The 25868-nt window shown below is 43.9% G+C and overlaps 2 protein-coding genes and 1 non-coding gene across 3 annotated transcripts in view; 2 read left to right on the top strand and 1 right to left on the bottom strand.

The window, feature by feature from the left end:
* Nucleotides 1-1764, top strand: part of TBC1D31 (TBC1 domain family member 31) — a 37093-nt gene extending 35329 nt beyond the window's left edge. Inside the window, 2 exon segments of the mRNA XM_038391349.2 lie at nt 397-528; nt 1411-1764. Of these exon segments, the coding sequence (XP_038247277.1) occupies nt 397-528; nt 1411-1556 (278 nt within the window). The 3' untranslated portion in view covers nt 1557-1764.
* Nucleotides 1765-6858: 5094 nt separating this feature from the next.
* Nucleotides 6859-6931, bottom strand: TRNAM-CAU. The gene has a single exon. It is a non-coding gene; the product is annotated as a tRNA-Met (tRNA).
* Nucleotides 6932-7909: 978 nt separating this feature from the next.
* Nucleotides 7910-23384, top strand: FAM83A (family with sequence similarity 83 member A). The gene is given in 13 exon segments (XM_038390828.2): nt 7910-10038; nt 10040-10262; nt 10264-10335; nt 10338-10362; nt 10365-10412; nt 10415-10479; nt 12678-12713; nt 12715-12741; nt 12743-12763; nt 12765-12821; nt 12823-12849; nt 15107-15231; nt 22231-23384. Coding segments are annotated over 13 exon segments (1311 nt in total). The 5' UTR covers nt 7910-10003; the 3' UTR covers nt 22781-23384.
* The last annotated feature ends 2484 nt before the right edge of the window (nt 23385-25868 follow it).

Genomic DNA, 25868 nt, shown 5'->3' with positions numbered 1-25868 from the left:
AGGTCTTCACAGTGAGTTACTACTGCAAGCCAGGTGCACATCTATAGCATGCCATCTTGCCATGCAGCAATATCCCATTGAACACTGCTACTTGCTCAGTGAAAGTCCCATAGTGCAGTTTAGTCTACCATGTTTTCTAGTAGTATACTATGCTGCACTCCAGGACTCTCACTGCACTGTTGCAGTGTTCACATGGGACATTACTGTGTTGCAAGGTGGCACTCTTTAGATTTGCACTCTTACTTGCCATGTAGTAACTCACTGTGAAGACATGGTCTTAGATTTACTGTGCAGGCAGCTCCAATTAAGTAGGGGATTGGAAAATGTGGCTTTTAATAAACAATTCACTATTAAATTCTTACAGTTTACAAAGCAACTTCTCTCCATTTCCCACAGAGAGATTGCGTGATTTGAAGACTGGGTGTGTACAGCAAGATTTAAAGTTCCAGCAGGTGCCGAGGGAAGCCCAACCTAAGTCAGGATATGTCTGTCTAAATGACTTATCTACGGCAGAGTCCTCAGCACACTGTAAGTTGCTAAACTTCAGAATAGTCTTTCTCTCACTTCTAATTTTGGAAGCATTACCAGGCACCAAGGTGGGTGAATCAGTCTTTCGTAAACGTGCAAATTTATTTTTAATTGATTTCACACCCTGAAAAATTCCTTTAAAAACAGTAATTGAGACTGCAGTAGGCAACTCAACTCTGCCAGATTATGAGAGGATGCCTCTTGTGTTAGACCCAACTATATCTCCACCCCATATTTGTGTGGGATTTGCATTTGTATTTAGGGCTTAAACACCGTTACATAGCTCTCTGTGGCTTTGGGAGTGGAGAAAATGTAGAATTACCTGTCATTCAAATCATCTTGGGGAGACTCATTTGTTCTGGTCAATAACTAGTCTCTAATTATCTATTCTGGACTATCTCTGCTTCTACAGCCATGAAATGCTTTTAAAAGCTATTCTTTAGTTGTACATCTTACTGGTGAAATCCTCCTGACGCTACAGGAAACCTATAATACCTTTGAAACTTTAATAGTGCTTAGCTTCTCCATTTGCCGCAAAGTACTGTATAGTAATGATACATTTTGCAAAGGACCTAAAAGAACCTCATGGAAGTCGGAGTTGCTCTCCACTTGCAGTATTTAGAGCTGTCTCTTGGTAATCAAGGGATTGAATGAAGGAATAGAAGTGCAGTAATTGTCTTGTTATCTATTAAAGACAAAGCCCTGCAGTATTATTCTCCAACAAGAAATAACTTCGTACCAGTTTAGTCATGAAAAAACTGAATCCCATACAGGAGGTCAGACTAGATGATCATGATGGTCCTTTCTGACCTTCAGGTCTATGAGTCTGAGTCTTTTTAATGGTTAGTTGCGATATTAATTCTGAGCCTCTTGCATTTCTAGTTTCTTTAGATAGAAGACGAGAAGATCTGGAATGCAGAGAACGGGAACTGATGGCAGAAGTCAGAGAACTCAGGCAAAAACTTACTTCACAGGCCCGAGCTACATATCCACTACCTCATTTTCCAGACACAAGTGGAACCACTTAAGAAAGCACACTTTATACTTTAGCAGTACCTTATTAATCACTGGAATCTAAACAGTTATGTTGTGATCAGAGAGACTGATTTTTAGATTTATTATTATAAAAGGCTTTGGAAATACTTTTGTATATAAAAATAAATACTAACTAGAAATGTTATAGTTGCACACTTCTGATTGTTCTGTCCATAATGACACTTCATTCTTGATATTTTTTTTAAATAAATGTACTTTTTTATTGCTGAACCACTGAATAGTCCAATATTTGAGTACAAGGCATATTCTGATTACACCACATTCCCTGAAAAATCAAAGCACTGTTAAAATGATTTATTGTCAATAGTGTTTTATGGGATGCCTCTTTTGTAATCATTTTAACGTTTTCCATCTGTCTTATCTGGTACAGTCAACCCGTGGAACTCCTAGCCAAGGAGAAGTCATGAAGGCCAAAAGTATAACTGGGTTCAAAAAACGAATTAGATACATTCATGGAAAATTGGTCCATCAGTGGCTATTAGCCAAGAAAGTCAGGGATCAACCCCCATTCTCTGGTTGTCCCTAAACCTCTGACTGCCAGAAGTTAAGACTGGATGATGGCTCACTCGATAAATTGCCCTGTTCTGTTCATTCCCTCTGAAGCATCTGGCATCAGCCACTGTTGGAAGATACTGAGGTAGATGGACTATAGGTCTAATCCAGTATAGCCGTTTCTTATGGTGCATTCCAAATGAGGCAAAGGTGATCTAAAAGTAAAAACTAGATATAGTGGCCAGATCCTCAGCTCCTGCAAATCATCTGTAGCTCCATTGATTTTGATAGTGCTAAAATGATTTAATCCCAGATGTGGATTTTGCCCAGTATAGGAGTTGAACATCATGTAGAAGCTGTAATATGAGGAATAAGAAATGAAAGTAAAATGTCAGATGTTTTTGAAAACTCTAAAGCTGGAATCTGCCATGACAATGTATAGTGATTCAGAATCAACTTCTTAACAAATTAGAATCCATAGCTTAGCTAGTTATAATAAGTATGTGGGCCTGGAAACTGAGTTGCTCATTCTCTGTACTAAGACTGAAGTTTCCTATATCCATCTACTCTATCTCAGCTAGCCACTTGTTTCGGCGAAAATATTTCTCTTCATGTTTGGGAGCAAAGAGTAAACAGTCTTAAGTCCTCAAAGCAGCAATTTCCTAAAGGCTGAGTAACACAATGTAAATTTCAAAATGGAGAAATGCTGTAGCTCAAGTGCCTGTTCTCATATATATTCTACTTTTAGTGCGTGTGCACTCGAGTTGGAATCTTTTGGCCAGTAATGTCTGTTAGGGCCACACCTGCATCCTGAGTGCTTTCATATCTCCCACCCAATGGCATAAAGGGCAGAGTGGGGCCAGCCAACCCTCAGTTCCTTCTTGCCTGTGGTTGTGGGACAGAAACTGAGAGCAGTGGCTGTCTCTCTATATATTTGCAATAAAACTGATATTTTCATACATAGTTACAATATAGTGTAGTTTATATTGGAATTGGAAAGGTTCAGAAAAGGGCCACAAACATTATTAGCGGTATAGAACGGCTTCCGTATGAGGAGAAATTAATAAGACTGGGAGTTTCAGTTTGGAAAAGAGGAGACAAAGGGGGGATATGATAGAGGTCTATAAAATCATGAGTGGTATAGAGAAAGTAAATAAGGAAGTGTTATTTACTCCTCATAATACAAGAACAAGGGGCCACCAAATGAAATTAATAGGTAGCAGGTTTAAAACAAACACAGAAAGTATTTTTTCACACAACGCACTGTCAACCTCTGGAACTCCTTGCCAGAGGGTGTTGTGAAGGCCAATACTATAACAGGGTTCAAAAGGGAGCTAGATAGATTCATAGAAGGTAGGTCCATCAATGGCTATTAGCCAGGGTGGGCAGGAGTGGTGTCCCTAGCCTCTGTTGCCAGAAGTTGGGATTAGGTGACAGGGCATGGATCACCTGTCTGTTCATTCCCTTTGGGGCACCTGCCATTGGCCACTGTCAAAGGACAGGATACTGGGCTTGATGGACCTTTGGTCTGATCCAGTATGGCCGTTCTATGTTAATAGTTCGATAGTTTAGGACAGTTTTTGTAGGTGTCCTTTCCAGGTATGGTTTTTTTTAATGGTTTTAGCATTATGGCTGAGCAAAAATCACCAGCATTCAAATATTGTCCTTCATGCTAGGTGAATGCTACTCAATGATGAGCATGTATATGCCTGTTTAGTTTGAATGAGGGGCATATCACTGACAAATGCTCCATTTATCAATTTTCTAAAAATCCGAAACGGGAGGGAAACTGGCTTAAAGCATTATCTGCTGAGCAAATTGGAGAACAGCTTCTGACCTAGGTAAATAAGATCTACCCACATCCTCCAGCAGAAGTGCTCCAGTGACTGCGTGCTATAACTCTAACGCTTCAGTTCTTGAAAAGCACTCGTATGCTCCTAACGCTTCTGAGCCCACTCATCAGCAGAAGGAGTTAGGATGCAGCACTGCTCTTCTGAGTGCCAGAGAACAGGTCTTCATATTAAGAAGAGGCATAGATCACCTCATGTCTCCTCTCAAGCTCAAGGGTAGAATAAGGCCGGACTTAGGCCTTTCTGGCACCTGAAAATACTGGTTCTAGCTAAGGAGTACCCACAGCAGCCTCTATACTGCCTCTACGGCACCGCATGCTGAGCTCTTGGTGCCAGAGCTTCTCTCTTTAGTACCCATAACCTTGGAACCAATCTTGTTGGCACAGTTTATTCTGATACCACCATCCTCAGAACGGCTGCTCATGCTACAGTCTCAACACCAAGATTTATATCTCTGGAAGACCTATCAATGTCCTTCTTCCTTGAGTCACTACTGCTACTGTCGGTAGTAAACATTCCTCCAATGGTACTGACCATGGATACTTCTTTGGCACTGGGTATGTCTGCAGTACCGATGAAAAAGAGTTTTGCATTTCCTGAGTTTCCAGCTGTCCACTGCCAATAGAGGTGCCACAATATTCCTTTTTTTTCCACTGGCATCAGATAATAGGGAAGTTTATCTACTTACTCTCTAAGATCCCTCTCATATGGCCCTATTCATCTAACAGGATGAACCTTTCGTTGTTGCTAACTATCGAGCTAGCATCCTAAAAATAAATTAGTTGCATAAGCACCAGGCGTGGGAGGGGCTGGCTGCCCAGAATACGTACCCATCCAAGACACTGGGCATGTTCACAGGGCAACTAGCTGCCCTTGCCACCCAGGATGCACTCTATTTTTTAGCACACGAGTTCAATCAGAGCTATCATGGGTGACTCCTCGTGCTGGCAATCACATCCCCCAGCTCAAGTATAGGCATACGCTTCCTTTCATCCAAGGCACAAGAGTGCAGCTGCCAACAGACAACACATGGTGATGTTCTAAAGTGAACGGACAAGGAGAAAAACTGTCAACCCGTCAGGCAGCAATCTGCTTGTTGGTGTTGGTGCGTCTGTTACCCCGCCAGACAGCTGTGCACCTACCAGACTACAGAACGCTAACAAATCACGCTGAGGCAGGAAGTTTGAGAAGCTCACACATGGACTATAAAAGCCTACCATTCAGACAGTTTTTCAAAGGTGTGATCATCTTCACGTGGTCTCATTGCTACGGAAATAAACAAAAATTGTCCACCTTATGCTCCAGGGGAGACCCAAGTCCAGGATCTCTCTGACACATTCATCACTCCTCGACCTCCCCCCGAAAGGTTGATGTAAGCAAAACCAACCAGGAATTTGGTAGGAAGAGCCAAACAGCTATTTTTTTTCAGCATCAAATGCCTTTATTAATGTTGGGACCAGCTTTTTGTTCTGTGTTGGTGGGTCTAGCACAGTGGGATCCTGGTTCATGTGATGCTAGGGCAATACAAACAATAATAAATATAGCATTATAGCTGTGCATAGCACTTTGCAGGCAAAACACTCCACAAGACACCAGGTGAAATCCTAATCCCAGTGACAGCGAAGGCAAACCTAACCATAATTTAAATGAAACCAGGATTTCAACAATTGTCAATACCCCAAATGGCCTACCCATGTAAGGGCTTTTACTCTCCCAGCCCCAGGCTCCAACTCCCCTGCTTGGTCATCTGTTCCTTTGATTCCTGCAGCTACCATCTAACTCAGGGGTGGGCAAACTATGGCCCAGGGCTGCATCTGGCCCTCAAGTTCCCAATGGGGGAGCGGCGTCCGGGGCTTGCCCCACACCGTGCGGCTCCCGGAAGCAGTGACGTTCTCCCTCCGGCTTCTACGCATAGGGGCAGCAAGATGACTCTGCACACTGCCCCCGCCCCAAGCGCTGGCCCCGCAGCTCCCATTGGCTGGGAACTGCGGCCAATGGGAGCTGCAGGGGCGGCGCCTATGGACAGGGCTGTGTGCAGAGATGCCTGGCCATGCCTCTGCTTAGGAGCTGTAGGGGGGCACATGCCGCTGCTTCTGGGAGCTGCTTGAGGCAAGCGCTGCCCGGAGCCTGAACCCCTAACCCCCTCCCACTCTCTGAATCCCTTGGTCTCAGCCCAAAACACCCTCCTGCACCCCCAACCCTAATCCCCAGCCCCATCCCAGAGCCCTCACTCCCCCCCCCACACACACACTCCAACCCCCTTCCCCAGCCCAGAGTCCCCTCCCACACCCTCAACTCCTCATTTCTGGTCCCATCCCGGAGCCCTCACCCCGTCCCATACCCCAACCCCCAATTTTGTGAGCATTCATGGCCTGCCACGGCCATATCCAGATGTGGCCCTCGGGCCAAAAAGTTTGCCCACCCCCGATCTAGCTGCTGCTCCCCTCAGCCCAGTCAGTAAACAGCTGCTAAAATCCCCCACCGCCCCCGCCTCTGCCCATTCATGTCACTCACGTCACCGCATGCACTACTCCCCTGCCCGCCCCCGCCCTGCCCCTGCCCCACCCTGCCCGCCCCCTGCGTGAAGGGCAAACGTCTCCCTGGCCTGCGGGGGCCTGGCCGGCCATTGGCATGATGTGGGGCTGGGACGGATGCAGGCGTGGACCAGCCCGGTGGGGGGCGGAGGGTGGGCTCAGTTCAGCGTGTTGGGTGACTGAGGGCTGCAAGGTGCTGCCGCAGCAGGGTGCGCCCCCCCCCCCCGCCCTGGGCCCCTTCCACCTGCAGGGGTTTAGAAGCGGGATTTTGTAACCCAACACTGGGGGGGCTCAGCTAAGTGCCTGGGCCTTGTAGCCCCCTTCCTCGCAATAACCCCCCCCCCCCGCCCCGGGCGGCTTCTGAAACCCAGCGACCGCGCTCAGAAAAAAGCAGCGGCTGCCCCGTGTGAGGATCGAACTCACGACCTTCAGATTATGAGACTGACGCGCTACCTACTGCGCTAACGAGGCGGCTGGCAGCGAAGTCCCCGCGCCGCCCCTCCAGCCCGGCCCACTCGCCTTGCAGCGCGGCGCCGCCGCTCCAGCGGACCGCGGCGAAAACGGAGCCTCCCCCCCACCCCCCCGGGAAGCCGGGGCTGCGCCCCAGCAACACCCGGAGACGCCCGCGTCCCCGCGAGCTGCTCCGCTCCCCAGGGCCCGGCGCGCGGCGGCTGCAGCGCACGGGGACCCCCCCCCCGCGCCGCGCCAAAGCTCCGTTCCCGGGAGCCTGGCTCAGCCCCGCCGCGTGCCCCTCCCGCGGGCGGGGCGGCGGGGAGCCGTTTGCCCGAGCCCTAGGGCAGCTCCGCGGGCCGGGTGCTGCCAGGGTGGGCTGGGTGCAGCCCCCACGCCTCAGCGAACGGAAGGGAGGCCGCTCCAAGGGCGGGGTCGGGGGCCCCGCTGCAAACCCCCCCCCCCCCCGTGAGCAGTTAGCGGGAGAAGCGGCGTCCTGCTCGCTGAGCGAGCCCCGAGGCGGGCGTGCAGCTTCCCGCCGCGGCCTGGCGAAGGGGCTCCGGTGCCGGTCCCCGCTCCGGGGCTAGCTAGTGCTCGGCGCCCCCACCCTGGGCAAGTCTGACAGGAGCATTTGGCCGCTGGATTGGACACCGCCGGTGCAACGCAAACTGCCGAGAGCCACGGCAAAAGCCCTTCGCGTTTGTAACGGATGCATCCGCAAAAAATGGGTTCCCCGTCCCGGAACTGCTCATCTGTGCTGCTTCCAGGAGCCTTTCCCATTTTCTCTGACAGAAGGAGCAACGGGAAGACGGATAGATTTTTTTTTTTTTTTTTAAAAAAAGCCACGACAAGCCACCTGAATGACTGTATCTGTTCAGGAGGACTTGTGGCACCTTAGAGACGAACAAATTTATTAGAGCATAAGCTTTCGTGAGCTGCAGCTCACTTCATCGGATGCACAAGCTTATGCTCTAATAAATTCCTTAGTCTCTAAGGTGCCACAAGTCCTCCTTTTCTTTTTGCGAATACAGACTAACACGGCTGCTACTCTGAAACCTGTATCTGTTCAGGTGTTAACTGGATTGATTTGTGTTGTTGACAAGGTGCTATTTTACATGACTAATTAATGATGCCAGGTAATTTTCCATCCACATGCTTGCACTTAGCAGGTCACTGAATAATTACTTTTTGGCACTTCTGATGCAGCTGCACGCCAATGCTGAGGGCAGACTACAGTTTATTAAAGTCAAATAGTCAGCTGTTTCTTGACCAGCACACAGTAAACTCGTTCAATAGAGCAGGCAGGAAAGACTCCAAATACGCTTCTCGTTCAGAACTTTAGGGTTGGCATTTTCCACCCATTTATTTCAAATTTAAAATATTCATGATTGTATAAGAGTGTGTCATTTATCAATAACCTATTATAAGCATACTTTCTTCCTTTTTTATTATGAACTACATTAATTCATAAAGTAGCCACCACTGTAGGAGCTGGGCTACATTTACATTGAAAATAGGGACTTAAATGTTTAAATGACACTGTGGTGAAAGCATTTGTGCTCTGAGCAGCATTGGTGGTGAATTACTGGTCTCATTGTCTCTAGCCAGAGCCTTCAACACCTTCTTTGAAAGCTCCATATGTCTAGAAGTTAGGTCCCATCTTGTAAGTTGCTCCACGTGATCCCAGAATCAGGGGCCAAGACAGTAAGTGATGCATTGGTGTGGGAACTAGAGGTGAGTGGGGGCGATGCTGCAGTTTGGGGCTCTGCTGCTAGTCCCACTCCTCAAGTCCTGGCTGCTGCAGGCACCGTGAAATAAAGAGTGATATTCACAAAGGTATTTAGGTGCCTAACTCCCATCAATGTCAATGGCACTTACATAAGAGACTTCACAGCAGGAGTGGCAGCACCAGAATCAAATACAGGTGTTGTGCCTGCAATATTCACAACCCACCCACACATCGCACATCAAGAGTCGGGGCACCAAAAATCATGAGACTTCTTAAAAAGCAATACCATTTCAGGCATCTTTATATTTTCCTTTTGGTATTCCTCAGACATTTCAGGTGCCACTTGCCACCATGGTTTAAGATTTCTTTCCTCCACCACCAGGATGTTTTTTAAATAAAAGCTGCGATTCTTGTGCAATCACTTGCACTAGGAGCTGGGGGGTTTTAAGGAAACAGATCACAAATGTGATCAAATATGAGAATCTGCAACACCGTGAGGACTTGATCCCTGCATGAACCATCTGACAACGTTCCCTCCCAGTAATAAGCTTGTTTATTTTCAGCTCAACGGTGAGTAGTTATAAAGAAATAAATTACTGAAATCCCTAAATAATGGTCAGATATTATGCATGGGCCACACTGTCAATTTAGGTCCATTTTTAAAACTTGTTTTCTTTTCTTCTTTTTGTTAAACAAACAGTCATGGTGGCACCAGAGGCAGCCAATGGCCAGGGCCCCTTTAAACTGTTTGAAATTATGGAACAGCTGATGTCTTCATCAGATTAACATCTGAGTTGGTTTGGCTCCACAATAAATGCTATAGGGACTCCTAGAAGCCTCAAGCTGTTTTTGGAGATGTGCAACAGTGCTTGGAAAGGTATCTCACTTTTGCCTCAATGCGTCCCACCTTTCAGAGAGTACAGCAAGGAGGGGATTAAAGAAGTGTGATTAATCAGACAGCACTGGGTAATGTGAGGTTGAACTCTTCATGTGCCCCTCTGGGCAAGGTGTGTGTCTATCAGATAAGCAAACTAATCAGCTTTAAAACTATGTTCCATCTGGGGCAGAATCCTTGCTAAGCATGACATCTGCAAACGACCTCTTCAGTTTTTGGATAAACTTCTACCAACCAAAATCAGCGAGAGCGTGTGGTGCCAATTTGCCTTCAGTAGTAACATTTATTTGTTTTTACTAACAAATGATTTCTTCAAACAAAAGGGAATTTTACAACAGAGTGGAGTCCGCATGTGGGAAGCTCATTTGTTCTTTGTTTACATGTACGGTGAGCTGTGTTGGTCTCTTCTGTATAGTCTATATGCACAGTGCTTGCCATACGCATCAGTCAACTGCTGATCCAAAGAATAATGAGCCGATCAAGACATGTGGGCAAAATAAGGAACGGCTGACGAGATCAAGAATCAGTCAGTCAGGCCAATAAAAGCAGATTTCAGCCACCATGAAAGCGTAAGGCTAGCTACTGATGCCCTTTTGGATGGTGGGACTGAATCTTATCTCCAAGCCCTTAAATGAAGAAGGAGAGTGGATTTTCTGTCTTCCGTGAAGTTCAGTATATCAAAAAATATGCCAGAGGAGCCTTACTATGCTAATGAATCTCACGCAGAGAAAAGAGACTGGACCAAGGCAGAATGATGCTGGCTCTCTCCAGTCAGGAACATACTTCCCTATATCTGAAGGTTCAGTGAACCAGCCCTGCTTCACACCTGGAGACAGCAGAGAAGCCCTATCTAAAGGAGAAATCCAGTGCCACTGTGTATTCCAAACAGAAAAGAACAGCAACATCAGAGACATTATACGTCGCTGTATCAGCAAGACCAGTCAGGTAAAGAGAAACTCCATGTTTCCTTTGGGTTTGTTTTCTCCCTCTTTATAAATACTGTTGAATGTGGTGCTTGGTTAGAACAGGCCCTGCTATGTGCCTTATCAATGCAACCCTATCTAAGCAGGGGTGATACAAGTCATTCTATGCTTGCCCTATCTCTTTTGCAGACAGTCTCTCACGTCCGTCTTGTGAAAAACTGGAGCTTGTTATGTGAAGGCCTTAAGGTAACAACTGTGCCGTCTGGTTTGGCCATTAAGGGAAACCAGAGTAAGACCAAGCAAGCAGCTAACAATTTCACTTATGTCCCAGACTGAGCTAAATTCAAACCCAGACCTCCAGTGATTAGAAGCTAGTACATTAATTCACTGGCACACATAAATTCTCTTGTTCTTCTTGTTTTAAAATAAATTACCCAAATAAAATAAATGTATCCTAGTTGCGCAGCCATTTGTAATTTGGGACACCAGCGCACAGGCTGTCTGAACCAGATAGCTGCATAGTCACTGTAAAAAACCTTAGCATGCAGTTTTGCTTTTGAAAAGTGACTATAAGAATGCTCGCTGTGTGTATTCGGAGCCAATATCTTCTTATTTCAGTGACTAAAATAAGTGCTCACTCTTCTTTTTGACTCCCCTTAGCCCTTCAGAGCCAACAAAGCTAAGGAAGCGGGAGCTAGGTTTTCTTTCTTTTTGTGCACTGCAAACAGGTTTGTTTAGTAAGTTCTAACCAAGTACATCTGTGCCACCATGAGTTTGGACAGGTGTCACTGAGGTCATAATTTGAAGACAATATAGAACAGGTGTCCCGTGAGGGTTCTAATCTGGCCTGTGGAACCTTTGTTACTGGTGATGGTGCAGGAGAAGGAAAGAAATCAGTTTAGAAGCTCAGACCTCCAAGTTGGGTTTGACCGGGTTGGCAGCTAGAAATACATCATTGTATTTGTAAATCGAACGATGTTTTTATCTGGAGATGTTTTGCAAGACAACTAAAATGGAACTTGCAAGACAATAAACATGGAACCTCCAATGCCATTTTTACAGAACACTTTTCAGAGCAGAACTTCGCTTTAACCCCAAGCTGTTTTTGCTTGGTCACAGTACCCATAGTCTGTGTAACTTCTGAGTTTATAACACAACCCACAACTAGTGCCGCAAGTTACTCTCTCTAAAGGATGGGACATGTGAACTTGTATCAGCCTGCAGCTACTTGGCTTATCTAAACAGGTTGTCCTTCAACCGGAGGCACCTATTCCTCCAGAATGTTGCTGAGTCATCGTGATAGCGTTGTCGAGTGAGACTTTGGAGGAGACTATTAAAAAGGCTTACAATGAAAGTTGCAAGAGCTCTTATGCTGTAGTCAGATAAATTTCATTTTTTTGTTGATGACTCCAGAGCACAGAATGTGCAGCTCAAGGAATATAGGGAGCAAAGGTAGCTTTATACCTCCATCTTGAATCCTAGCTGTTGTGAGGCCAGTTTAACCTACTTGTGAAAATAAGAGCAGCCAGAAGATTCGTTTCCTTTGGTTTTCTAGTCAGTTCACTTTGAGACTCTCATACACTAGCTCAGTTTGGTGTAATCAGTGCAAGGGGCAGGGGGGATGGGGATGTTTAATCCCAAATAAAATTACTTTAAAAATAATTGAAGAAAATTCTATTAATGTTAGGTTTTATGAACTCATCTCTGTAAATGAAATCAAATGTTGGTTCTAACCTGAGTCCACCCACATACAGAAAGTTGTACAATTGAGGATTGCTCCAGGCTTGAGGGTAGCCTGGAAGAAGCTTCTTTCTATGAATTCATACTGCATAAATTTGATTTGTGGGAGAAATTCAACTACTGCTAAAACCCGGTGTGTATCTTGTATGAATATTCCTGTTTTAGCTATTGTTTTCTGATTACCGTTAATTATTTCCCTAATACTGAACCCAGGCTACAAATTCCTGGCCACTCTAAGATTTCTTAGTAAAAGGACCTATAAGAAAAACTATTTTTAGACTGGTTTAATATGGCAATAAGCAATATCAAGATATTCCTTTGAACTGGGTGCTCATCTATATACAAGGAAAGGGATCTATATAAATTTTCCCTTCTCCAAAACAACGTTTAACTTTTATTTGTAAAATAAGCATTACTTTTCCTGGTATCCAAAATCATATCTATCTTTGCTCTGCTTACACTATGTTCTTTCCTCCCTAGGTCTCTGCCATTATGATGGATATTTTCACTGATACTTGAGATATTCTGTGATGTGCTAGAGGCTGGCTAACAAACGAGGTGTTTTTGCTCTATCTGTTGCTTGATCAAGCAATATGAAAGCTCTTCAGTGAGATGTGTGACAAGGCTGCAGATCGGAGAGGATCACGTCAAGGTATCGCTGATTACACAAAACTCTTAAAGCCTTAGAGCTTTTGTTCCTAATTTTGAACTTGTTTTGACTCATACACCTCTGTTGTAACTCCGTATCATGGGTATTAATTTGAATTGTGATATAACAAGTATCTGGCTGCTAGCCTAATTTGTCTTCAACTATGTGAAAGAAAACTGAATAAAGAAATAAACTTTCTTCTATAAATGGCCTCCAAGTTTCTAAGTAAATTGAGGCTAATTAAAAATTTTCATGATGGTGTTTGAACTTTTGTTAAATCCCAAAGCCGGGGAAGCACAAGAACTAACGGGCTGGTTTGTTTATTGAAAATATGCCTTCATGAAACACAGGGTTTAAAAACTTATGAGCCAAAGTGTGCTCCCCTTTATTCATCCAACGAACACGACTGATCTGTTAGGGCCCTGATCCTACAAAGACTTAAGCACATGTGCTTAACTTTATACCTGGCAAGTAGTGCTGTGGAAATCAGTGGAACTAGTGCCAAGCAAGTGGCATCCTGGTCTATGCTAGGGCATTACGGGCTAGATTCATAAAAGGATTTAGATGACTAACTGCCACTTTAGACGCCTAAATCCCAGAATTGGGCCTCACTGGGATTCATAAAGTCCTCGCTCTGCTGTCACCAAACCCTACACTCACTCAGTGCCTACAAGTCTCGCAGTAAAGCTCCCGACGCGCACCCTAGTGTCTGCCTCTGAGCGTGGCACTGCAGCCCATGCCAGTTGTCCGGGACGCCTAAGCCCGAAAGCATTGCGTGAATATTGAGAAGTCAGGCTTTCTGCCACCTAGCTCACGTACAGGACCCGATCCAGCAAGCACGCTGAGAACTCAACGTAGCAGATTGGGCCCGTATAGGCGAGCTTCTACAAAGCAGCTGTGAGTAAGGGGAGAATGCTTTCACTGTGAAGAAATAATTTTAAAAAGTCTTTGGAGCAGAGGGACTGGATCCTGGCTGCCCAATGTGAGTGCTTTAACCACCAGGCTACGGAGTCATTTTTGGGCTTGCTTGCTTGCTTGATGTCTGTCTCTGGCCCAATAACTCTTTCATTAGTTAATCCACAGTGGAACAGCATCAACAGCTGTGAGATTCAGAGGAGGCTATGTCAGAATATCCCAGAGGCCAGCGATTAGGGCAGGTCAGCTGAGGAGAGACTTGGACTTGGGGGGGAGGGAGGGTCTCTCCCAAAGCCCAGGTGAGTACCCTAACCGTTGGGCTAAAAGCTGTGAGGGAGCACCTCTCCGTCTACTCCCAGCTTCTTGCCAAAATGGTGCTGGCACCTTACTGCAAGAGAGGGAATGCCGCTGAGAATCCTAGGAAGAGGGGAAGAAGATTTAGGCCTCTATCTCTGAGACAAGGGAGGGGCTTTCACACACCCCTCCTCTTGGCTCCTCCCATTGGCTAGCTTAGGTGGGCCAAGGAACCACTTAACATGATGACATTTGGGAACCCCATTCTAGGGCACCTTTCTTTCCCTATTCGTTGTCTAGGGAGCCAAGGCGCCTAACCCAGGCTTTGTGATTCCCAGTGATTTTCTAGGTGCCTAAGTGAAGTGTAGCAATGTGTAAGTTTCTTTGTGATGCTAGCCCTATGGTACTACAAATAATAATACATACTCACAGGGTGTAAAGTGCAGCATATATGTAAGTCTTTGTAGGCTCAGGGTCTCAGTAAGAGGAGTGGGGTTTAGCCCGAGATGTTTTATACTAGAGACAACGTAAAACACTAAGAACGAGATCCTCATCTGGTGCAAATAGACATAGTTCCCTGGAAACTAGTGGAGTTACACTGATTTACACTAGCTGAGGATCTGACTCTAGGGATGTAATTCTAGTCACAGCTATGGACATACTCCTGCCATTCATTTCACAAGGTGTTGAGTCATAGAGCTGGGGGCGCCCAGCTATGTCCAAAAATTTACAATACTGTACAGTATAGCTCCATTTTGTACAGGTTTCCGTACAAAGGCGAAATGTATAGTCCAGTTTGTGCCCCCATTAAAATCAATGGCATTGCACCACATGACAAAGTTTGACAAAGATTTGGTCTAAACTCTATGCAACTGCACTTTACAGTATTAAAATATACAGTTGGGGAATTAAATAAGAAATCCTAGCAGAGGGAGGGGGAAATTAAGCAATAAAGGCTAGGGAAGAAGAAAGATTACCAGCTAAATTTTGCAATAGGATGATGAATTTTAATATGTGTTTACTGGTGGTTGTTGTTTTTGGTCTTCTCTAGAATATTTCAATCCGAAGTGTTACTGGAGAGGTTTACTGTGCCAAGTCAGGCAGGAAATTCTCAGGGCAAATCCAGGAAAAATTTATCATCTCTGATTGGAGATATGTTCTCTCTGGATCATACAGGTGAGACCATCATCACATGTTCTACCTGAGGTTAATTCTATTATTATTTGAATTGAAGTTGCACTTAGGGGGTCCTACTCAGGGATCAGAGCCCCATTGCCTTAAGTGCTGTACACACAAAGGCTGGGTTACAGATAAAAGTATTTCAGAAAGTAAAGAGAAAAGGAGTACTTGTGGCACCTTAGAGACTAACAAATTTATTAGAGCATAAGCTTTCGTGAGCTACAGCTCACTTCATCGGATGCAGAAAGTAAAGGTTTACTCTGGATTATGATTCATAGGCCCTAACCACACTGAGGATCAAGAATAGTTCCCCTTAAAGTGTTTTGGGGTGTTTTTTTTTTCCTTCTGAGAACCATTTTATAACCATGCAATGGTCAAATTGTGCTACAGAGACTATTTACCCTGCATAGCAAAGTTTGGCTATCATCATTCTCAGAAAAAAAGATCCCTGTCTCCAGTGGTCATGGATAGCATGTCGCAAGTCATTCATGGTTATAACTGGTAGTTATTATGCAGTCTGGAACTGTGGCAAGTTCATACTAAAGCTCTACTGCTGAGAGGAAGGCTGGCGATGTGGTTAGGGTGTTGATCTGGGACTCAGGAAATCTGGGTCCAATTCTTAGTCCGTCCCCCCCCCGACCTCCTGTGTAAGGTTAGCCATTGACTTCTGTGGTGCTAAGCTTTCACACCCTTAATCTTCTGTAGCTTGGTTACCAACTATAAAATGTGATGATAACCCTTATTTTCCCACACCCTTTGTCTGTTTTGATTGTAAATTATTCAGGGTATAATGTCTAGCACAGAGGACTCTGATCTCAATTGGGACATCTAGGCACTGCTCTAATACAAATAATAAATAACATTTATACACATAACACCACTTTTATGGTTTCAAGACATAGGGCATACAAGAGCAATAGGCTGCAAAGTTTGAAGTTCCTTGGATCTAAATATTAATTGGTTCAGTCTCTACCAGAGAAAATTGGAGCTGATTGGAACTGGTCAACATTTTTCCTTTTTTCATGAAACATTTTGAAAATATAATTGTTTCTGTTTTGAATATTGCAAGGAAATATCTTTTGTGGTTTCTGAAAACTTTCCAAACCAAAGAGATGCTTGCATGAGACACAGCTGGAGTGACTATCTCAAGTATTTATGTGTATATACATCCAATCGAAGAGTCAGGAAAACATCAAGTGACAGCATGTCACAACCTGTACCCAATCAGAATTTACACAATGGCAAACCAAAAATAAATCAATATTTTTTTAAAAATTGCTATTTTCCCCCTCACAAATAAATAAAACATTTAAAAAAAATTGAAAATTTGTAGCTGGAAGTTTTCAAATAACTGAAACATTTTGCTGGAACCAAAACATTCTCATAAAAGCTATCATTTCAAATATATGTAACCCTTCTGCCCGTCAGAGTTGGCAGCAACAAGGACCGGGTTCAGTATCTAGGGGGTTCCATTCCAATAACACAATGCAAAACCGGCTCGAGCCCCCACCCAGTGACCTGAGACAAATATATACCACCCCTGCTGGGCACCTCCAAGAGGCAATACTTCCCCCCTCGCAAGCACAGAGTCTGAGTGTAGCAAAAAGCCTTTTAATAACAGAGAGAAACAATACTTGTGGCACCTTAGAGACTAACAAATTTATGGCAAAACCAATGTGGCATTATGTTGGGGAAACACCACCAACAGGATTCATAACACAACCCATGAGCAAAAAAAACGCACCCCAAGCAATTTGGGGCATGTCCTTTCCCTTGGGTTCTTGAGTCCAGCAACCCAAAATCACCCAAAAGTCCAATGACCCAAAAATCTCTGTCCCTGGTCAGGGCAGCCCCAGAGTTAAAAAGTTTATCTGCAGTTTTACCTCCCAACCTGCGGGGGGGGGAAGGAGGGGGTTTAAGGGGCACCTTATATGGTCCAAAGCTGATTGCCCCACCTCTCCATGGGGCTCCACTCTGCGGCCACCCCCATGAGATGCTCCAGACATCCAACAATCTGCTCTGCCACCATCCCGCAAACTGCGCCACCATATATCTTCAGGTTCAGAGTAGCAGTCGTATTAGTCTGTATTCGCAAAAAGAAAAGGAGTACTTATGGCACCTTAGAGACTAATAAATTTATTTGAGCATAAGCTTTCGTGAGCTACAGCTCACTTCATCGGATACATTTGGTGGAAAATACAGTGGGGAGATTTATATACACACACAGAGAACATGAAACAATGGATTTTATCATACACACTGTAAGGAGAGTGATCACTTAAGATGAGCCATCACCAGCGGGGGGAGGGGGGGAGGGAAGGGAGGAACACCTTTCATGGTGACAAGCAAGGTGGGCTCTTTTGCAATTTCAACTTGTAGTAGGGGAGCCTCAGTACTAGTGCACCATTAGCCCAAAATGAATTCAGCTCAGCCACCTGTAACTAGACTCCTAATAGAATTAAAAGTAGCTCTGATATTCCATGATGGAGAGAAGAGAAAGTGCAACTAACATATAAGGCCCTCACCAGAGGACCTATACCATCAAGTATTAATACCTATCCCCAACCTCTCTGCATTCATTGGGGGGTTGGAACCCATGACTCTTGCCTAGCAAGTGCTGCTTAGTTGATGGTGAGTCCCTCCATCATAACAAAAGGCCAAGGACAGTTCCACTGTCCTTGATCCACATAATCAGGATAATAACAGTTTATTCCTCCCCAATAACAGAGAAACTGGGGCTCCTACAGCAGCCAAAGTGACCATCTAGGCAGGGTGGGTGTGCCTATGCAGATGAGATCAGCCCCTGAAGTTCTTTTCCACAACCCACCATGACTCGCCACCAGATGTAGAGCTCATCCTGACTCTGCTTACATATATGTTGCTTAAAAAAAAAAAAGTTCAAAAAATGTTGATCCGCTCTAGAGCTGATAGCCTATCCTAGTAGAGACTGGCATCTAACTTAACTGTTTATGGCTGGCACAAAAGTGATTGTGGAGCAGAACTAGAAAGCTGCCCATAATACTGTGCTTACCATATTTTTTTCATGTTATCAGCAAATTATTACCAGGAGACATGTACATTTCCATCACCTTACGGAGCTCTTAATGTGGCATAGGTCAGCCTCTGTTTGGAGATGCACTCTCTATATGACAAGTTAGCTAGTTGAAAGGAAAGTAGAAATGCTAGATTCCTGCCATCTGCCTTTGATACGTCTAGCCTTTATTTTCTGTTAATTACGCCTGTAACATCTGGCCTGCAACGTTTTTCATACCAGTATAACTATTCTAGTTAGCGGTATGGTTTTATTGTTTTTAACCGAACAGCCCACTTTAATTAATTTCCCTTCTAACATGTCGTGTTGCTAATTCTTGCAATTTTATTATAAGTCTCACAACTTTTGGAGTTTTAATTAAAGCCCCAGATGCTAAAATTAGGAGATTGCATGAGAATCTGAGCTTTCATGTTTAAAAAACTACATTTCTCATCTTCATGGTTACAGAGAAAATCTTAAAAAGAAAAGGAGTACTTGTGGCACCTTAGAGACTAACAAATTTATTAGAGCATAAGCTTTCGTGAGCTACAGCTCACTTCATCGGATGCATCCGATGAAGTGAGCTGTAGCTCACGAAAGCTTATGCTCTAATAAATTTGTTAGTCTCTAAGGTGCCACAAGTACTCCTTTTCTTTTTGCGAATACAGACTAACACGGCTGCTACAGAGAAAATCTTGAAAACTTGACTCACATGAATCCTACAAAAAGAAAAGCAGTACTTGTGGTACCTTAGAGACTAACAAATTTATTAGAGCATAAGCTTTCGTGAGCTACAGCTCACTTCATCAAAAAAACATACCAGCAAATCCATATTGTACTGAATGTGTATGTAAGGAAAGCAAATGTGAGGGAATGGAGAAAGCAGACTTTTTCTCTAGCAAAGATTTTCTCTTTGCTGTAAAATGGCTAATACACCCACCCACCATTCATATTCAGAGTCATGCCTTGCATTTATCATTGCTATTGCAAGCTGCTCTAACCTCAAAAGCCTTGTCAAACTGCATAACCTTATACTCAGACCAGCAGAGGGTGCGGTGAATACCAAATCTTTTATTCACAGTTTAACTCCACCAGGCCCTGCCGTGCTTACCATAGGCTTGCACACCATGTGTTGTTTTTATAGGCTTGCTAGCTTTTACTTTGTTCACTCTTGTTTTCCCCTCATTCCCCTATCCCACCCCCAGTTAACCCTCAGTCTTAGCCAGCAGCTTATACTTCTGGGGAAGATCAATGCAAACGAGCCTTTTTGATGAGTGATGATAATAAAGACACTTTTGCAACTGATGTACCTTAAGAGTCTCATTTGTGTAGGCCTTAAAGCTAACGCAAAATCACGTCAGCTTAGCTTTTTGTCGTGGATCATTAGAAGGGTTTGAATCTGGTTTAGGGGGTAGTTTCCATACAGTTTTATCACCTATTCCTCTGACTTTGGGCTGTTGGAACATTTTATGTATTATAAACTCTACTTTTTCTAATTGTCTCGCGTATATAATCAAATCAGTCTTTAGCAATGTTAGGTCAAGTATTTATTTGTGTGCATGTTCTCAGTGCTCATAAACGATGCCAAATTAAAAGGCCTGGAGAGCGAACCCCTCACCTAGGGTGACCATATTTCCCTCAGCTGAAAACGGGACACTGGGTAAGAGATGGTTCCTGCTCAGGGAAGGTTACTTTATACATCTCTGAGGCACAATCCTTTAAGTAAACTCCTCACTATCCTGTGATGCAAGTTGTCCCAGGTTGACCCAGACGTAAGAACAACCTGTAGTGTCCAGCCAGAGAGCGGGGGCTGCTGCCCGGGGGACAGGTTTAAAAGCATCCCTGCCTGCCAGCAGCAGCAAATCTCTCCATTCATGCTGGTGGTGGGCAGCGCTACCTTCAGAACTGGCAGCAGCCGCTGCTCTCCCCTGGTCTGCCAACACCACAAACGCCATCTTGCTGATTACCCAGATCTCATGATTCCAAATCCGAGCCCATTAAAGATAAAGAAGAGCAAACATGAACAAATATAAAACACACCATAAGGTTTTCAGCTGATTTTATTCATCAGATCAATTAGTATGACTTTTTTATGGAAATAATTTCTGCTGTAGTGTCTTCAAAGTGCAAAAAGACAAAGCATTTAAAATAGTGCCTGTTGTATACAACTGAGCACAAGGTATACTGAAGCTAGTAGTATATTTAGCTTCCCTTCTTATAACATGCAGTTATATCCTCTTCAGTACAAAGAGACTTAACTCGGATGGGATTTTCAGAAATACAGCTCTGCTCCCAGTAAAGTCAATGGTAAAAACATCAGTGGGAAAAGAGCTGAAGCAAAACTGAGCTCCCATCCACAAGGTGCGTTCAGATTTAAATCTGATCTCTGAAGCACCATGCACACCTGTGGTGTTGTAAATGTGAGCTACAAAGGAAAAGTAAAGAATTTCAGGGTCAGGAGCTGCCAGTGAAGTCTACAACATTGCACTGACAGTTTGCAAATGAACTTGCTGAGAGAGGTGAGAGGATACAGTCAAAAACAGGACTTCAGCGTATTAAGAATAAACTTGGAACAGGCTGTTCTGCATGGTTAGGGAGGCAAAATACTAGAATAACTCCAGAGAAAGATCTACTAAGGAGTGAATTAATAAAACAGCATTAGCCTCAGGCTGGAAGGATCCTTTTCACACCCAGTATTTCTTACCTAACGTGATTCATCTTAAAATTGTACATTAGGCAATGTTTTCAGATCTTCACATAAACTGCACAAATAATCTATTGTGTTTTGAATGATACTTTTTGGATGAGTTTATACTAATGGTAAAAATTACTGCCTTCCCTGAGCCTTCCCCTCAGAAGTGGGAATGCTGTACCTAGAAAATATGCTAATAACCCAACATGGAGATAAAAGTTTCCAATGGAAGAGTTGGATAGTTCCTGAAAGAAGATGCTGCTATGGATACAACTGCAGGAAACAGGTTAATATAGGTTTATTATTCTCAGAACTATTACACATAAGGTATGTGGCTCTTCCTTTAAAATCAGCCAGCTCCTGCTTGCCTTATTTAGTGCCTGTTCCATTTCTCATTAGTCAAGGGAGAGTCTCTTTAACTTAGTACCAGTTGGATCTGGCTCTTTCTGCTTATTAGATACTCAAATACTACAGTGTTGCTTGTAGGATAAACAGACAAGCCTCATGTGTCCTTTGGCTCAGTATCCACATAGTCTTTTGCATTAGTTAACTAAATTGATTCAAGATCGCTCCTTTGGCTAAAGTATTGCAACTTTGAATGTGGACAGTTCTCTCTTTGTGTGCGTGTGTGACATACAACCAGAATAATACAACATGAAAGCCCAATTAAAGGTACAGATGTTGAAATATTCAAACATACTTGCTGTTTAACACCATATTAGTGATACTAGTTAATGCAACAAGGTACACATGTTAGCTGCAGGGCTTCCACTGCACACATATCAGAATTCTTGTTTGTTTTGGTTTTTGGTGGCAGGCACTTTAATAGCAGTGGGATATTATAGTAAAAAGACCCGTTCCCTCACTCTGACAAGGTGAAAGAGTTGTGTGAATAAGTGAGGGATTTTGGATAAGATTCAAGTGGTAGATTTGACTCATTGCAATCTATACAAATACCCAAACTATCACTGGGCTTGTTGGAATTAACTTTTATATAACAGACTTGGCTCACACCACTCCCTTTAGAGGGTTAGTCAACTTGACAAGGTTCTTGAAGGCTTCATAGGCAGTTGTAATAACACTGTTTATCATATCAAAGCCAGGGGATTGACATTAAGTTACTTGCATCTCACCTGGAAAACCAATCTTGTTAATACGTTTGGACAATAGGTTTCAACAATATAATACACAAGCCCTTGGCATCATCTTTGCATTGTTCTCCAATTCCTCATGGACAAGGTTAACACTGACTTTATGTTCTCTTTTCTTCCAGCTTCACATGGTTGTGTGGCCAAGTTCACCGAAACTTCCTTTCCAAGTTCACTGGCCAAGTTGTAGAGCTCTTTGATGAAGAGTTTCGACATCTCTATGCTTTGTCCAAGCCAGTGATGGGACTGAGATCTCCCACACACACAGTGCCCTTCTTACTAAACAAGAGCACCACCACCCAAGACAGCCTCACTAGCAGCAGTAACCAGGGAAGTGCCAATACTCCTTCAGATCCATTCAGTAGCTTGTTGGCTAATAGCACATATCAAACCAGACAACTCTCCAGAACTCACGTGTACAGCAGCAACCCAACATCACAGTCACCACTTCATAGAGGTAACTCCTTCCATGGCTACACCTCATTCATGTCAACCCAACCTTGGAAGGCCATCCAAACCAGCTATCATCAGTGGCAGTTTGGTACTGATACCCTAGCAGTCCTTTATAACAACGTTAACATCTACAAACCTATGCAACTTAGACAAGATGATGTAAACAGGTCAAGGTTAAACCCAGTGTGGAGATGCCTTTATAAAGCTAACCTGATTACATAACCACCTTGTTTTGTATTGCAAATGTATTGAAGATTCATTTTAGCAATAGCCTGTTTAATGATGAATACTCAGCATAGAAATTATGTATAATACAAAAGGGGGAGATTTGCAAGACTGTGTTCTCTCTTTATTTTGTTTTAAGCCTTAGGGATGATAGTATGTTTCAGTCACAAAGGACAACCACCACCAAATGTTCCTCAAATTAATAAAACCTAAGTCTGCTAGCACTGAAACCTTGCATTTATGATACCACCATTTAGGAATAGTAGTAGCAGCATTGTTTAAAATGTCAGGTACATCGATCTGCCCTTACATAATGTATTTGTGGTCAGGTGATTAGCATTGCCAAATGAAAATGGATAAAACAACAGTTTGATGATGATGATTTTTATGTGCTTGTGAAATCTTCTATTTATTCACTAAAGATACTGGCAGCAGCAGTGCAAGTTCTCTCATTCACTGCCAACATGCCTCAATCCTGACTTGGAAGGATCACTTGAAGAGCTGAGAGTAGCACAGCCTCCATCTCTATTCAGTCTTTGACATCTCTGCTGAGACGGATAACAAGGGTACCAGTTGTGGCCATGCTTTCTGTGAACAGACCTGTTGTGACATTCCCCTGGTGTTATCTTGACCGGTGATCTGCTAGGTCACTCCAATCCTCGATTCTGGGAGCCAGCCTTACCCTGCTCTGCTGTAAGAACCCCCACTCCCGGGCTGATCCCGCACAGCCTCTGGCATGGAAGCTACTCCCAGCTACATGAGTGAGCACTTTCTGCCAATCGCTGCTCGGATTGAGCAACCGAATGACACTAGCCAATATCTCCGGTCACAGACACAACCCTAGGAACATCCATCTTGCAGTGTTCAGTTATGCCCGCTGGATGCTGCAAGCTTACAGGAGTTCATCAATTTAACAAAGAAATTGGTATGTACCAGGCTTGTTATCCCAAGGGGAGTTTCTGACACACCACAAACCAAACTGCTTCAGGTAGAACAAATAAATTTATTAGCTACAAAAGATTGACTTATAATCACTTAAAATCTAAGGACAAGTCACATAAGCAAAACGCATTCTAAGCTGATCTTAACACTTTCAGTGCCCTTACAAATTTAGATGCTTCTCACCACGGGCTGGCTGGTTGCCCTTCAGACAGGCTCTCCCCTTTGATCAGTGCTTCAGTTGCTTGGTGGTGATGTCTGTAGATGGAGGTGGAAGAGAGAGGAAGAGCATGGCAAATATCTCTCCCTTTTATCATGTTCTTTCTTCCCTCTTGCCTTTGCCCCACCCCCTTCAGAGTCAAGTGAGCATTACCTCATCCATAGTCCCAAACTGACCGAGGGAAGGGGGGGTGACTCATTTGAGAGTCCAACAGATCCTTTGTTGCTGCCTAAACCAGTGTCCTTTGTTCCCGAGAGGCTGGGCTGGGTTTGTCCCATACATGCCCTGATGAGATGTGAACTGCCCCTCTGCTCCTGGAGAGTTTTGCCTGGGCTTGTTTTAAGCCATGAGGACACATTTTCAGCCTCATAACCTTACACGTGAAATTACAACCTATAACATTACTACAACAACAATGCTCAGTGCATCATGAGCCTTCCGAAGACACCTGACATGACAAATTTTGCATTGGATACCACACAATCATATTATAAGGATGAACATGGGGGTGCAGGGTGTTCCCCCGAGGTAGAGTGTCACAGCTGTCAACTATGAATTGGATTGAGACCACCAGCTTATGTTACATAGGTCACCAGAAGCCAGTAGATGGTAACAACTTTCAGTTACTATCACCTTCAGCTAGCTTTAGTCCATTAACCTGTATGTGAAAAGCCTTCTAACCCATTAGCTCAATACCACCTATTCTCTCATCACAGTTATGTTACACAACTGGAAACTGAAGCCTCCCATTTAGGAGAGAGACTCCCATTTCTAGAGGACAATTTTACCTTGAAAATATTTGCATAGATTCGGTCTGGAAAATGGTGTGCAGTAAAGGAGATGGACAGTCTGAAAGCAAAGTCTTATCAATCACACACCTTACAGATATTAGGCTTAAAGGGCTCAGTTCATCCTAGAGGATGAATCTGTTATAAGTGCATGGATTTTTGAAATCCTTCCAGTGGTCATTTAGTTAAATGAGAAGATAATGAAATAGACAGCAATTGGCAGTCAGAGTTTTCAAAACAAAAAAGGGTCTGCTCCTAGAGATGCTGTGTGTCTGTAACTCTGATTAAAGTTAATGGCCAGTACAGGTGTTAAGCACCTCTAGAGATCATGCCCCAAAATGGCATATCCTATATTTGAAAGGATCCTTGGAAATGAGGAAGTTTCCATAACTGTGAGGGAGGCATAAAACAATCATAAGGAAATTCAGTCAACATACATAAAGGACATTCTATTTAACTCCCTATGTATTCCAGAACACTAGTAAATCCAGGGGGAAATTTGTGCAAAATTTTTTTTAAAATTCTGCACACAATATTTTAAAATTCTGCATATTTTATTAGTCAAAATAACAATAAAATCATGCCAGTTTCAATTATTTTGGTAATTTATTTTAAAATACCTGTCTCAAGTATGTCTAACAATACAGACAACAAAAGATTCAGGAAATGTTTTTTGACAAATAGATTCCTTACTAGGCATATGAATACAGGACTTTGAGTAATAATTCATTTATACTACAATACAGACTTTCCTGCATCCCTCAGAAGCAGTGCAAAGGCTTGTGGGGAGTCGGGTAACGGAGGAGCTGAGGGAGAGGGAAGTAATTGCTGGGCAGGAGCCTGGGAGTGAACCCGGAACGTTGTTGAGTGTGGGTGGGAGAAGTATGGAATGTTTTCTGTTTTTTGGGGGTAGGGGGAGGGAGAGATTTAAGGGAGTTGGGGAGCCTCCCCCATGCAGACCCTGACTGACCCCCAGCCTTTCCCATTCAGGCACATCTGCCCCGAATCCATATGTCCTGCATCCCCACTCAGCCACCCCTCCTCACCCCTGCATCACCTCTCAACTACTCCCCTCCATCCTGTCCCCATAAAGCCCTGCATCCCCACTTACACATTCTCATGAGGCCCTGCATCCCAA

The sequence above is a fragment of the Dermochelys coriacea genome, chromosome 2, assembly GCF_009764565.3.
Source record: "Dermochelys coriacea isolate rDerCor1 chromosome 2, rDerCor1.pri.v4, whole genome shotgun sequence".
NCBI classification, from domain to species: domain Eukaryota; kingdom Metazoa; phylum Chordata; order Testudines; family Dermochelyidae; genus Dermochelys; species Dermochelys coriacea.
This window is presented reverse-complemented; position numbering and strand designations above follow the sequence as displayed.